The sequence below is a fragment of the Danio rerio genome, chromosome 3 (assembly GCF_049306965.1).
Source record: "Danio rerio strain Tuebingen ecotype United States chromosome 3, GRCz12tu, whole genome shotgun sequence".
Classification (NCBI taxonomy): Eukaryota; Metazoa; Chordata; class Actinopteri; order Cypriniformes; family Danionidae; genus Danio; species Danio rerio.
The window spans coordinates 45,650,001-45,666,333 of record NC_133178.1 but is presented as its reverse complement, the minus strand read 5'-3'; the positions used below and the strand labels follow the sequence as shown (position 1 = coordinate 45,666,333).

Here is a 16,333-nt window from a genome sequence, read left to right as displayed (position 1 = left end):
CTGACAATGATTAGACTTTTAGCTCAATTAACTACTAATAAGCAGCTTATTAATAGTTATTCGGGCAGGGTTTAGGCATTGGGTAAAATTATGGATGCATAATAAGATCATTAATAAACCGTTAACATCTTAATAAAAGGCAGGTAATATGTCAGTAGTTAATAGTGTGAATTGTTACTTAAGCTAAAGTGCAATCAAACTGTGCAATTTCAAATGATTCTGATGTTGTCTGCAAAATTATATTGTACTTCCTCATCCCACATGCAAGCTCAGTTAAATGGTACTGTAATCTCTCTCTTTATGTCCAGTTATATATCTATCGTTTAGAAGTAACTAACCATCAACTTTAGGGAATGTACTAAAGCCCCAGCATCAATTTATATACTTTAAAGTAGGTGCATAGATTTAAAAGTATATCATGAACAAAGTAAACAAAACTTCATCGTAGTTTCCTCAGACAGCATGCGATCGGTTTCTGTTCTCCTTGCATTTGAACTGACAAAAACCAAACTATTGTGAAAACGTACATCTGATGATAAATACAGTGAAACCCCAAAATAACAATGTTAGTGACTCGCGACCCCAATTTTTTCTTGAAGGTATTTAATTATAATAATAATAATAATTCTTTACATTTATATAGCACTTTTCTAGACACTCAAAGTGCTTTACACATTTAGGGGATTCTCCTCTTCTACCACCATTGTGTGGCATCCAATTGGATGACGCGATGGCAGCCATATTGAACCAGACCGCACACCACACACCAACTGATTGGTGGAGAGGAGACAGAATAATGTAGCCAATTATGATATGGGGATGGTTAGGAAGCCATGATGGACAGAGGCCAGTGGGTAAATTTGGCCAGGATGCCAGGGTTAAACCCCTACTCTTTTTCGAAGAACATCCTCCGATTTGTCATAACCACAGAAAGTCAGCACATTGGTTTAACATCTCATTTGAAAGACGGGGCTCACTGAGCAGTATAGAGTCCCCTTCACTATCCTGGGGCGTTTAGGCGGAAGTGACAAACTGCAATCTTTACATGTCATATCAGTTTTATACCACTTAAGCATGAATTTTGTCACCGTTTTAGTGCGCACTAGCTTATAGATATTTTAAAAACTTACAATACTGATACTACCATGTAAAAACCTTTATTTTTATTTAATAAGACCTTTAAAGATGCTGAGCCCAATCATTCACCAATTGCAAAAAGGTGAAAGATGTGTCTGGTGTGATTTGATACTATTTTCAAACCATCGCAACCCTAATTTTCACATTTTGCACTACGTTGTTTAATATGCAAATCCATACTTTGACATCACAATACTTTGACATTGCGATACCTTGACACTGAGATACCTTGACACTGTGATACCTTGACACTGTGATACCTTGACACTGTGATATATGGACATTGTTATATCTTTGCGATGTCTTGACATTGCAATACTTTGACATTGCGATATATTGACATTGCGATATATTGACATTGCTATATATTGACATTGCGATACCTTGAGACTGTGATGTATGAACATTGTGATATCTTGACATTGCTATATATTGACATTGCAATACCTTGACACTGCGATGTATGAACATTGTGATATCTTGACATTGCGATATATAGATATTGTGATACCTTGACATTGCAATATCTTGACATTGCGATATCTTGACATTGCGATATCTTGACATTGCGATATCTTGACTTTGTGATAGCTTGACATTGCAATATCTTGACATTGCGATATATAGATATTGCGATATGTTGACATTGCGATATATAGATATTGCGATTTCTTGACATTGTGATATATAGAAATTGTGATCTCTTGACATTGCGATATATAGATATTGCGATATATATAGATATTGCGATATCTTGACATTGCGATATATATAGATATTGCGATATCTTGATATTACGATATATAGATATTGCGATATATAGATATTGCGATATCTTGACATTGCAATGTATAGATATTGCGATATCTTGACATTGTGATATATAGATATTGTGATATCTTGACATTGCGATATATAGATATTGTGATCTCCTGACATTGCGATATATAGATATTACGATTTCTTGACATTGCGATATATAGATATTGCGATATCTTGACATTGCGATATATAGATATTGCGATCACTTGACATTGTGATATATATAGATATTGCGATATCTTGACATTGCGATATATAGATATTGCGATATCTTGACAGTGTGATATATAGATATTGCGATATCTTGACATTGAGATATATAGATATTGCGATATCTTGACATTGCGATATATAGATATTGCGATATCTTGACATTGCGATATATATATAGATATTGCGATATCTTGACATTGCGATATATAGATATTGTGATATCTTGACATTGCGATATATAGATATTGTGATATCTTGACATTGCGATATATAGATATTGTGATATCTTGACATTGCGATATATATAGATATTGCGATATCTTGACATTGCGATATATAGATATTGCAATATCTTGACATTGCGATATATAGATATTGTGATATCTTGACATTGCGATATATATAGATATTGCGATATCTTGACATTGCGATATATAGATATTGCAATATCTTGACATTGCAATATAGATATTGCGATATCTTGACATTGTGATATATAGATATTGTGATATCTTGACATTGCGATATATAGATATTGTGATATCTTGACATTGCGATATATAGATATTGTGATATCTTGACATTGCGATATATAGATATTGTGATATCTTGACATTGCGATATATAGATATTGCGATACCTTGACATTGCAATATATTGACATTGCGATACTTTGAGTCAAGATCACATAATTTTACAGAGTGACTCATAGTGATCATAACTAACAAAATTGCTTGTTAACACTTTAGTTTGGGTCACAAATCACAGTATTAACAAACTAACTCTACTAGCTAAATAAGCTACTAAGTAGTAGCTAGTAAGGAAGAAGTTTGGGTTCAGATCATTCTTTATAACTACTGATGAACAGTTAATATCACAATAATAGGCAGATAAGCCAGTAGTTAACAGCATGAATCATTCAAAAGTGTTAACAATTATTAAATAGCCTGAACCTGTTCAGACGCTGCAATGTTTTCTCTTCAAACAACAAAGAAATGAAGGCAATGAAACTAAAGGGTTTCAGGAAACCTCTTTGAATTACTTTGAGAGACTGTAAAAAAAAAATCACCTGAGCAAACAGGTATTCCAGGGCACTCAGCTCCAGCAAATGAGATGTCGCCTGCTGTGTCCCAGCTGAGGTCCGTAATGCATAGCGGCCCACTTCTGGTGCATTTTCACCTAATCCATGCCACTTATGAAAGTAAAATCTACAAAAGAGTTTCCATTGATGATTACAGCTTTCTTTCACTGTCGCATCACGCTTTTATGCACGCATACCAATCCAACAATCTCTACACGCCTTCACACTCACCTCAAACGAAAATGCAGTAACAGGCCCGACTGGTTCTCTGCATTAAAGTTGTGATTTGGACTGTACCAGCACAATGAAGCAGGGTCATACAGTGCAAACAAGGCATGACAGACTGGAGTGATCCCTGAGGAAAAGAGAAAGCATTTTAGATATCTTTATTTATTTATTTACTTATTTATTTATTGATTTTAAATCTCTTACTGGCATCCACACCCAAACCTACCCACAGCCTTTGCTGCTTCAGTGGTGAGATCTTCAGCAGTCACCTCACCCTTCTTGTAAGACAGGCATCGTTCTCCATCTTTGGTCCAGAACAGAAACACATGGACACCAGGACCTTCACTCTGTCCTTTGGACGTCCCTGCTTTCTTTGATCTCCTAGAACGTCCTCGTCTATACATCATACATTGAGTCCAGCACCTGGGTCAATGACATTAAGGTGTGTTTACAATAAAACTGTGGGGGGGGGGGACAGTCTTTTAAAACTTTTTAACACTTTACACTTCCTTGAATGCTGTGAAGTTACAAAGTCCCATTCTGAGGAAGTTATTCTATATTGCAATAAACACTGCGTCTGAACTTGATTGTAGCGTCACAATGTCCTTAAAGGGATATGAATGTGAAAAATCCTGCCATTATTTACAGTACTTACCCCTGACTTGTTTGAAACTTGAGTTTCATAGTATTAGAAAAATACTATAGAAAAATATTGCATTGCGTTATTTTGACATTGCGATATCTTGACACTGTGATATGTTGGAATTTCGATATCTTGACATTTCCGTAACTTGACATTGCGATACCTTAACATTGAGATATCTTGACATTGCAATATATTGACATTGAGATATCTTGACATTAGGATATCTTGACATTTTGCTGTATTGACATTGCGATAGATTGACATTGTGATATCCTGACATTTCGATATCTTGACATTTTGGTATCTTGACATTTAGCTGTACTGACATTGCGATACCTTGCCATTGCAATACCTTGATATTGCGATACCTTGACATTGCGACATCTTGACAGTGATATCTTGACATTGCGATCCAATTACATTGTGATATCTTGACATTGCATTGACATTGCGATATCTCGACATTGCAATATTGTTTTTGTGCTATATAATTTTTCATGTCATGATATATATCATAAAACAATTTCACAAGATAAATTAAATAGCTCTACTTGTAAACAATGAATTTATACTGATTGTGATGATTCTGTAGGAGAGTGAATAAAGCATAAAATATGATAAACAAGGGACACGTGTAGATGGGTGATTCTCACAAAAACTTGGTTAAAAATTTTCAAACATGAATTTTTAAAAAAGGTTTAATTTAAAAATTTTTTTGCAGATAATTGAAACAAAGTCTGGAGCATTTGTCAACATTAATTAAAACATATATACATATCATTTAGTACCTTTTTGAGCATAATTTCCAAAACAAGTAATAAAAAATCTCATTACCACAACAGTCTGCAAAATTGACTCTGTCAAAAAAGCTAATTAATTTAGACATTTTTTTTTAAAAAGTGTTATTAACAGTGATGTGGAGTTACTTGAGATTCTGAAATAACATTTATTTTTAAAATAACAGCATTTTTTATTTTGATTGTTTTTTCTCATTACTGAAACACCGTAAACAACTAACAACACTTTTTTAAATGTATTTTAATAAAACCTGATGTATTTTCAAAATAATGTTGCTAACCTGAAAGGACATAATTTGTAGATTATGCACATGCACTGAAGAGCAAACAATTAAAAAAATAATAATAAAATATCACTTAATGAACATTGGTTGCGGTAATGATAAATAGGTTGATTAATATATGATTAACCTAAATTCTGCAAAGTATATTATGAGATTTCGTTAAACATTTAATGTAGAAAAAACAACATTGAATTTCAAATATGTTTTCATATTAGTGCTTTAAAACAAAACTTTAATTTAAAAGAAAAATGTCCATTTGCTTGGATAAGCTGAAATAAATCATTATTCTCATTAGATGGTGTGGTCTCTGGTACAGCTTTAATCCTGTGGTGTCCCTTATTTGGGAATATAATTTGTGGTCTTAGCCGGTCAAAAAAGGATGAACAACTAAAGTACCCACAGCTTTTTTTTTTTTTTTTTTAGCTAATTCAATTATAGTTTTATAATAATTTTATTATTTTGAATTTTGTTCGGGGGTGATTGTGGTAAAAACGTTTATTTATGCAGTAATTAACATACATTTCCCCCATTGAAAACATTTTTGTAATTTACTTTTTTTTTTGTCATTTTTATTTTTAATTAAGTTTAAATTAGTGCTGTATTTCCGAGTAGGGTCTGTCTGCGGACTGCAAGACAAGGGCATAACATGAAGGGGGCATGACTTGTAGTAGAGGCCGAACTTGAAGTTATGGAGACGCACATGTCACTCTAAGTTGTTGGCAAGATGGCGATGTACCCATCAGTTATTAACATCTACATCTACCCCACACCTAAACAAAACCATCACAGTTATTAACGCCTATACCAGGGGTCAGCAACCAGTGGCCCTAGAGTCGCATGCGGCTCTTTAGCGCTGCCCTTGTGGCTCCCTGAAGTTTTTTCAAAAATGTTCAAAAAGATGGGGAAGGTTAGTATATATTTTTATTTTAATATGATTTCTATAGGAGGACAAACATTTTTAACGTTTTCAAATGCTGTAAAAGTGTGTAGAATTAATATTTAATTTCAACAATTCTGTCAACGAAGATTTGCGTCATAGCCTGCGACACAGGTTTCTATTAGCAGGGCGGGATGCCAGGCAGGTGGCTGTTGTAAACAAACCGGGAGATAATAAATAATAAAAAACCGTTCACAGATGTCGACTACATGAAGGAGTCATTCATCAACATATTAGAACACCTATTTGCAGACTTCAAAAACAAAACCAAGATAATACAAAAAATTAAAGATATACCTCTCTCCGCTAAGACAGTGAAGGAAAGGGCTATTAAAATGGCAGGTAACATCACCGATCAGCAAACCAAGTACATTAATTCAGTGCCAGCATACTCAATTGCCTGTGATGTGACCGATATTCAACGCGCTTTTATGCAGGTATGTGAACTCTGATGGGCCGCAAGAAGAAATGATCAAATTAATATCACTGAAAGACCAGAGGCTGTGCTGAAGTGTTTAAATGACAACGAAATAAACACCAACCACCTGATTTCAGTGGCTATTTAATCATGAAAGCTCATTATGTATTTGTAGCCAACTTAGTCATTTTTATATAGGCTAATATAGCTACTGTAGATACATACAGATGTGTTTCCTTCATTATAAGGCTTATATAAGGCTTTACATTTTTTGCGGCTCCAAACATATTTGTTTTTTGTTTTTTTTGGTCCAATATGGCTCTTTCAACATTTTGGGTTGCCGACCCCTGGCCTATACCAACCACAACCCTAAACCCAACCGTATACTTCATACTTGATGTGCTCAAAGTCGTCAGCGAGTTGCTAAATGAATGAATATAACATTATATCAAATTAGTTGGGTGTGGATAAATTTGGAGAACGTATGAAAACATTTAGTAAATATATTCTCTCGTAAGTATATAACCCAAGAATAACCCAGATGAATACAAAACAGCTAAGATAAAAGTGAAATAAACAGTGCTTTATGGATTTCTGGAAAGCAGGGTCCAAAACAAATTTACATGCAAAAGTAAATGCAAATTTACTCAAATGCACAAAATTCACCTCAATCATGTCTATTGTGCAAGTTCAAATAATTGAACTCAAGTGAAAAAGTCACATGAGGTGAAAACATCACATCAGTAAATTAGAGCAAGTGACACAGTGCTCCATATTTGGTGTGATTCCAGCTGGGAACAGAATCAACAGAATTCTGGAAAGTTTGAATAAATAATGTAAAAAAAAAGACATTTCTTGTGTCTGAGTGTTTAAACTCTCTTAAAATGCTCAAACAGTCACAGACCTAAAAATACATTAAATGCTAAACTATTAACTCTGTTATGGTCAAATTCTGAATTGACTCCACAAGTGTCATGTTTCCTGACCTGTAGAGCTGCTCAACTATAATTTAGACTCAGCATTGCAGTTGCACTATTGTGAATAGGTACATTGGCATATCCATGCTGAAATCATCTATTATTGATTATTATTGCAGCTCTACCTTTATGGCAGAGACCTGGTGAAGCTGCATCAGTAGTGTACCGTCACCACTTTTTTCCAGATCTAGTATGTTGAGATTTCTTCTTCCTCCTTCCTTTTATGTTCACAAACATCCAGTAACTGACATAAATATGATTTATTTGTGTCTTTGCCATAACTTTGTGTCTTCTTGATAGCTAATGGAAAGTAGGGCTAAAACAGCAGACATGCAATGTTTTGTCTTTCTGCTATATAATTTTGCAATATTGAAACTGTTTGACCAGATGACTTGAATGGTTCTGTTTGGATTTGTTTCATTATTTTACAACGATTGGGACATTTTTGTAGGAAGTGCACCTGGATAAATGAACAAACTATGAGCATAGATAGTTTGACAGGTACAGAAATTGACAAATGCAATGTAAAATAACAGTGTACTGTATAGTCTTTATTACATAAATTTAAAAATCTTTGTTAAAGCTACATGCAGTATAATTTGGAAACTTTTAAATGACTTTTCACTGAATCATTGACTCACCTGATTTATTGAGAAATTCAGTACAGTAATACTGTTGATGCTGTCCAGACATGCAAAACTCTTTCATTGTGACTTTTTAGTGTTCCATCATAATTAGCTTTATGATGGAACAGAGCACCACGAAAAGGGGAAACTGTGCACTTTTATCTAGAATTTGAGGTCATTTAAACTGCATTTTAAAAGCATAGTTAAACCTAAAATGAAAGTTCTGTCATCATTTACTCAATCTCAACTTGTTCCAAACCGGTTTGAGTTTTTTTTTTTTTTGTTGAATACAAAAAAAGATTTTCTGACGAATGCTGGGAAACAGCCACTGACTTTATTTGATACTATTATGGATGCCAATAGCTACGTTTCAATCCACTTATTTTTATGCGCATTTTGGATATGTGCATGAAAAAAAACGGTTGATGGAAACGCCAAGATGCACATCAATTTTGAAAATGCGCATAAAAAAAACATGCATAACTGAGTAGGATAAACTTTTTAATTCAATAAGAAATGATGCACACAAACTACGATGGAAACACTTTAACCGCACAAACTCCAGCATGTGCGTTAAAAAAATGTGATTTTGCATAAGAGATCATGTGATGATAAAAAATGTGTGTGAATGGATAAACCAGCAGGCTGAGCACATTATAAAGCATCTGAACTGTTTTGGTCATTCTAAAATGACTTACCGTTTAAGTATTAGTGTTATTATATAATATTATTAATGACCTCCAGAATCAAGAGCGTCTGTGCTCTGCGTCTGACACCTTCAAACACCACTGCGCGTTCACTGCATGTCAGAAATCGCAAAAAGTTTATTTGCATTTTTGGATCGAAATACAGCTAATGACTGCTGGTTTCCAGCGTTCTTCAGAATATCTTGTTTTGTGTGCAACAGAAGAAAGATATTTATATGTTTAGAACCTATTGTGTGAGGGAATTAGGATTTTTGGGTGAACTATCCCTTTATGAAGTTTCACAAGCTAATTTCGAGAGGAGCATGTGATATGATTGACTGCAGCTGGCCACTCATCTACACTCATTAGCTAGCCAATCAGATCGAGCCAAACTCACTATAAGTAACCTAGCTAAGAACTACTCCCTTATCTTCGTTTTCCCGAAGAAACCCCCCATCCACCTCTTCTCCTCCTTTGCCGGGGGGAGCTCTCGAGAACACCTGATCTCGTACTTCCCTCACATGCTTTATGGACCTGGCGGGAGCCCTGGGCTCAACTATCTCCGAGCTCAGGGTTCTCTCCTGGGACAGCATGCCAACCCTGCTAACTTGCTAAACGCCATTTACAGAAGAGCAAAAGTGCAGGTCACCTTCGGATTTAAGTGTATGTTTAAACAGACAGACAAATACACTGAATAATATGTAAACATGTCCGTCCTGCATGTTTTATCTTAAACAGCTCATTTTCTCTTAAATGAGCACAAACAGTTTCTAAAGTAATGGAATGCTTTAATTATAGATCATTATGAGATTCATTTACTGCTCTTGTTTGATAACAGAGGTGTCACTTTAAATGGCGTGAACAGAAGCTGATCTGGGATCAGTTTATTGTACGGAGCGTGTCTGTCAGTCAGCCCTTATACATGCATTCACTGGTTCAGAGGTTGCATATGAAAGGCAACAGTTAACGCACAGCTTTAATGTAAAGAAAGTGGGATAGAATGGTAAAATACGGGAGAACTTCTGCAAAAACGGGAGGGCTTAGTGAAGTAAACAGGAAGTGTTTGTGGAGAAACAGTTTTGCAAAACAACGCAAAATATCTTTGCGAGATAATGCAAAACATCTTTGTGAGATAACGCAAAACATCTTTGTGAGATAACGTGAAACATCTTTGTGAGATAACGCAAAATATCTTCATAAGATAACGCAAAACATCTTTGCAAGATAATGCAAAATATCTTTGCGAGGGAACCCAAAACATCTTTGTAAGATAACGCAAAACATCTTTGTAAGAGAGCGCTAAACATCTTTGTGGGATAACGTAAAACATCTTTGCGAGAAAACACAAAACATCTTTGCGAGAAAACACAAAACATCTTTGCAAGATAACGCAAGATAATTTTTTAGTTTTTAGCTGCTTTCAAAGCTAATGACAATTTTTTAGGGTGGCAGCATAAAAAATTAAGACTGGCCAAACAACCTCTAGTAAACACCACTGACTAACCAAGAGTTTAGGTTTACATGATATCAAGTTAACCCTGGATTGTTGAATGTCCCCGAGGTTTGAGAATTGTGTTTTTGAACAACAGATTTGAAATATACACAACCCCCTAGTGGGTTACAAATGCACTCAATGCCACTCCTTTTGTTCTATTTACCATAATTCATGTGTATGTGAATATGAGAAATGTAAGCTAATGCAAAATTATATCACATTTCAAAGTTTAAGTTTGGAATCGTGTGTCCACCACTGATGAATCACTAAAATCTTGCAACAAAACTAAAAGAAGAAAACGAGTTTTGTTTGTTTTAAAATACAACAAAATTGTAACATTATATTATGCCTGTTGCAGCATACACAACATTATACATGGTCAAAGTGTGACATCATCAAATAGACTGTGATTTTTCCATCATGATTTTTACAGCTGTCTTACCTGGATTTCACACTCACAGATTTTTGACTGAATAGAATACGAGTATTTGGTGAACTTTCCGTGGAGAGGGCTCTAAGCTAGGAAAGGCCCCCTAACTCATGTTATCCCCCTTATCAGCATAGAGAGATAGGGGTCTGAGCACAGTGTCTAGCCTGGCTTCCCCCCTCAGAATTAAGTAGGTATCAGGTGTAATAGTGTGGAGTTGGGGTGGTGGAGGGAGGCTGAAGTTGAGAGAAAACATAGGTATGACATGTTTGACTATTTATACGGGTTTTTCTTAAGCTGATTGGATAATAGAATAATAGGAGATAATAAATTCATCAAAACAGATCATGCTTCTCCCGAAATTTGTTTATAAAACATCACTTTGAAAGATCCATTATTTGCAGTGGGTCATTTTTTTCTTTATTGTAAGTTTTTTAGACCTTGATGATACCAATCTATCAGCGTAAAACTGAAGATATATACACTGCTAAAAAAAATGACAACACTTAAACAACACAATGTAGCTCAAAGTCGATCACACTTTCGTGAAATCAAACTGCCCACTTAAACCGTGGTCACACTGCACTTTTTGCCCCATAGACTTCTATTCATACACATGCGAATAAGAGATTGGAAACGCAAGCTTGTGCATCAAGTTTTGCAGTTGGCTGCATTGAAAAATCAACCTGACATGTGTAATCGCATCATTTGACAATCAATTTCACGAGCTGTTTAGCAAATGGAATAGACAACAGGTGGAAATTGTAGGAAATAAACAAGACAGCCCCAATAAAGCAGGTGGTCACCACAAACCACCTTTCGGTTCCTATAATTACTGGCTGATGTTTTGGTCACTTTTGAATGCTGGCAGTGCTTTCACTTTAGTGGTAACATGAGACAGAGTCTACAACCCACACAAGGGGCTCAGGTAGTGCAGCTCATCTAGGATGGCACATCAATGCGAGCGGTGGCAAGATGGTCTACTGTGTGTCCTGAGCAAGGAGGTACTTCCAGGAGAAAGGCCAGTACAACAGAAGATGTGAAGGAGGCCTTAGTAGGGCAACTACCCAGCAGCAGGACTACTACATCTGCCTTTCCGCAAGAAGGAAGAGGAGGAGCATTGCCAGAGCCCTGGAAAGCAGGTCACATCATCTGGAAAGCAGGTCCTCCAGCAGGTCACAAATGTGCATGTGTCTGCTTAAACTGTCAGAAACTCCATGGTGATGGTAAGAGGGCCCAAAGTCCAAAGGTGAGAGTTGTGCTTACAACCCAACATCATGCAGGACGTTCGGCATTTGCCAGACAACACAAAGATTGACAGATTTGCCACTGGCAACCTGTGTTTTACACATGTGACAGACATGACAGAGTCTGGAGACACTGTGAGGAACTTTCTTCTCCCTGCAGCCTCCGCAAGCATGACCGTTTAGGAAGTGGGTGAGTAATGGTGTGGGGTGGCATGTCTTTGGAGGGCCGTGCAGCCCTTCATGTGCTCACCAGAGGTACCTTGACTGCCATTAGGTCCCAAGATTAGATCCTCAGGCCCCTTGTGAGATCATTTGTCTGTGCAGTTGGCTCTGTATTCCTCATAATGTAAGACAATGCTAGATGTCATGTGGCTGGAGTGTGCCAGCAGTTCCTGCAAGACGAAGGTATTGACTCCATGGACTGGTCTGCCCGTTCCCTAGTCCTGATACTAATTGAGCACATCTGAGACATCCTGTCTCGCTCCATCCTCACATTCGCCACCTCATCAGGAGCACGCCCTGGCGTTGTAGATGGGTCATACAGGCATATGAAGGCCACACACACTATCAAGCCTCATTTTGACTTGTTTTAAGGTCATTACATCAAAGTTAGATCATCAGCCTGTAGTGCTTTTGCACTTCAATTGTGAGTGTGACTCCAGATCCAGACCTCCATGGGTTAATAAATTTGATTTCCACTGATAATTGTTGTGTGATTTTGTTGTCAGCACATTCAACTATATAAAGTACAAAGTATTTAATACGAATATTTCATTCAGATCTAGGATGTGTAATTTTGGTGTTGCCTCTATTTTTAAAAAAAAAAATTCTGTAATTAATTATTCACTCTCATTTTGTTTCAAACTCCTTAGACCTTTGTTCATATTTGGAGAACAAAAAAGATATTTTAGATGAAATCCTGTCAGGGTTCTGCCACTCTGGTCTTGTAAATTCTTGTTTTGGTGGCAGAGTCCGGACACTAGCTCTGTTTTGTCCTGTATGTGGTGCTCGGCTTGAGTTTTCTCGGATCGAGCACTCATTTTCTGTCCTTGTGTGTCTCTGTATGCGCGCGCCATCGTGGTCTGTGCGTGCTTGGGACGCTCGCTCTGTACTCATGTTTTGTTCTGTCGGCATCACGCGGTTTCATTCTCAGCATCTCAGTCTGGTTGGTTTTGGTTCCAGTTGGCGCTGAGATGAAACATGTGTGTTGCTTATGTGTGAGTGCACAGTGAGTGTTTTCATTCATCGTGTACTCGTGTCTCGCATTCAGTGTTCTGTTGGTGTTGTGTTTAGCACGTGGTGTATGTTTACATGCACCGCACGCTTGTGTTGTCATATGAACACGCGGTTAATTAATTTAATTTTAAAGTTTAAACAAAAGTTAAATTATACTTTGAGAAAGACTAAAAATTACAATAATATTTTTAAAGTTAGTTCAATGTATAATTTTGTTCAGTGCGCATGTACTGCGGGTAGTACAGAGTACTGCCACTACAGTCAGGAGTGTCATATTTAGCGCATCTACCACTAGAACTCCTCTGTCCATTGTGGTTAAAACAAGACATTTAATACATCGTGTGTATTAGGGTTGGGTATATAGATAATGCCATAGCTGATGGCCAACAGACATCACTATGCTGAGCTGGCAGCACGATCCTCCGCCCCGCCCCTGTCGCAGCAGCAACCCGCACGAGAAAAATACACACTGCCCTGTTTACACTAATACGTTTTAGTTTTAAAAAGGCATTTTAGAACAAAAACAATCCACATCCACACACTAGCGTTTCACCAAATGTTGCTAAAAAGCTTCCTTCCATACTTTACTAATAAAAACGCATATCATGTGACCACACACACAAACACTCATACGCACATCAAACAGTTTATCAAGGACATACCGCTGGATTGCATCTCACTATAGTTGGTAAACGTGATATTATTCTTGTCTCTATCTAACGACTCTTCGGTCTTTTGAATCTATCAGGTAATGTGTCACAGCATCAGTACACTGCTTGAATCTTTCGCTTTTTACGTCTGTACTTGGTAAGTTTAGTGAAAACCTCAGATATCGTTGGTTGGTTCCTGTTGGTTGGGCACCTTTTTTACTAACCAAGTTTGTTGACGCCATTATAACGACACAGATTACTTCATGCCTGAGTCCCACAGAAAAAGTTTTTGACAGGTGGTATTTTGTGTGTAACTTATCTTTATTTATTTATGATTTAAAACAAAACCATGCGGGTCAGGTAGTTTAAACTGTAGGCTGCAAACAATTAAGTTGTTATGAATTAATTAATTATTCATAAATAATTTATTTACCGCCGCCTACAACAACGATGCCACATTACACATCTTACGATGCCAAATTGGTCAACATCGCCCAACTCTAGTATGTAAATCTACCACCAGCAATTTTTTTTGTCTTTTCAATATATTGTTTGTTCTCAGGTGTATTATTTTGCCATTGCTATTTTGTTGTTTTATTATTTAATTGTGTTATCGTGTTGTAGGCTGTTTGTCATTTTGTTTACCAAATTACTTAACGTTATCTCCAGTTGTTTACATCTTGTACTTTCTACTTGTATAATGTTCATTGTAGTTTATGAACCGCCAACTTATCCAGCATAAGTTTTACACAGCATATTTATTTATGATATTATAATAATATTAATGATACAACCATGCTTTATAGAATTAAATCATTTTTGTTGTTAATGTACAGTAAAACTAATGAATCCATGGTGGGGTAAGTGACATTAAAAAGTACACTGCTGTTCCACTTAAAGAAGTACCTGAATTGTGTCCACGCGTCCTCAGGAGTTTGTTCTTCCAAGTCTGAACTTCCAAGGACCTAAGTCCGAACTTTCCGTACTTATGATTGAGAAACATCCATGCTCTGTTTTAAAAATGTTTTAAACTTATAAACGTATCAAAATCACAGAGTTTTAGAAAATTAATATTTTAATCCCAGTTTCTTTAAAAAAAAAACAAAAAAACGTGAACATGTGTACATTAGGTGTACATGTGTACTATTTTAACATTAGGAAATTTAAAAAACGAGACTTGTTGGGTTTCCATCATTGCAATATGACAGTGGACAAACTATATCCACACACAGTTCTGTCTAAACAGACTGCAAAAGTTGATTTTCATCATAGATGCCCTTTAAAACAGTGATTACAAATTTTAACAATAAAATTATTAACAAATCTCCCAAATCTGAAAGTATTACCATGTTTTGTTTATTAGCTTGTTTGTTTTTTTTATTCCAATGCTGGTTGAAAGTCATGAGATTGTCATCACCATACAATCCAAAATAACTTTCTCTTATGACATGTTTACTACAGTGTGGGCAGGAGAAACTGTCACTCACAACTCCCAACAGACAAAATCAAGCCCATCCTACTTTTTTTCTGAAACATGTCACTATTTCACCAGGACAGTAGAATCGCAAACAGTAGAAACATAAAACCAAAACGTTTCTATTTAAATGTAATCTAAATTTGCCTGAGAAATATTCTTTATAAAATAACATTACTGTAAACTGTGACAATATACAAATACATAAAACTGAATCAAAAAAGTGTCTCTACACTCTAATACACTGAACATTATAATATCTATTATTATACACTGTAAAACCCAATAAGTGAAGGTAACTCAAAACGCTTGAGGAAACCGATTGCAATGAACCATTTAAGTTCAAAACTAATCCTAATAAGTACTGTGAACTTAAGTCATTTGAGTAAACAAAGCAATTTGAGCACAGTAACACCCAATAAATAAATAAAAACCCAATAAGTTAAGGCAACTCAAACCATTTGAGGAAACTGATTGCTACAAACCATTTGAGTTAAAAAACGAGTACTGTGAACTCACTCCATTTAAGTTGAAATAATGAGGTATTTAATTAACTCATTACCTTCAACACTGAGTTTGAAACTCCTTTCAAATGAGTAGAATGAACTTTCAGTATATTTTGAGTTAACTACACTCATTTTATTTGATAAAAGATTGTAAGAACATTCCAGAACATTTAAATGAAGTAAATAATGCATGTGTAATGTTTTAATAATTAACTTCATTTTTAATATGTCTACCATGATGCTAACTATTTATATATTTTTTGTTATTGAGGTAAAGCTGGTTTTATTTTCGCACATCAGTTCAATGACAACTGACATGCTCTCTATAGTCGACGATTATACTTTGAATATACGGTCTAACATTAGATGTTTATTTACTTATTATTATTTACTGTATGTATAGCCACATCAGCAACTTATGGTTATTTCATGGCAAAATGAATAAA

At 35.8% G+C, this 16,333-nt stretch overlaps 1 protein-coding gene and 1 long non-coding RNA gene across 6 annotated transcripts in view; one reads left to right on the top strand and one right to left on the bottom strand.

Moving 5' to 3' along the window:
• The window catches only part of LOC141381273 (uncharacterized), a 124,232-nt gene that overhangs the window by 86,365 nt on the left and 21,534 nt on the right, over positions 1-16,333 (top strand). The window lies entirely within an intron of this gene.
• Positions 1-16,333, bottom strand: part of tyk2 (tyrosine kinase 2) — a 72,635-nt gene that overhangs the window by 54,943 nt on the left and 1,359 nt on the right. For 3 of the 5 annotated variants that reach the window (XR_012401190.1, XM_003198153.7, XM_005164236.6), the window contains exons 2-4: positions 3,708-3,904; positions 3,485-3,608; positions 3,242-3,380 (exon numbers count right to left, since the gene is read on the bottom strand). Coding sequence is in view for 4 of the 5 variants with exons in the window: in XM_003198153.7 (XP_003198201.2) it covers positions 3,242-3,380; positions 3,485-3,608; positions 3,708-3,888 (444 nt within the window). In the remaining variant the exon portion in view is untranslated. Of the gene's footprint in view, positions 1-3,241; positions 3,381-3,484; positions 3,609-3,707; positions 3,905-14,813; positions 14,918-16,333 lie in introns of all 5 variants that reach the window. The other 2 variants (XM_073944958.1, XM_073944959.1) reach the window with 1 other exon arrangement.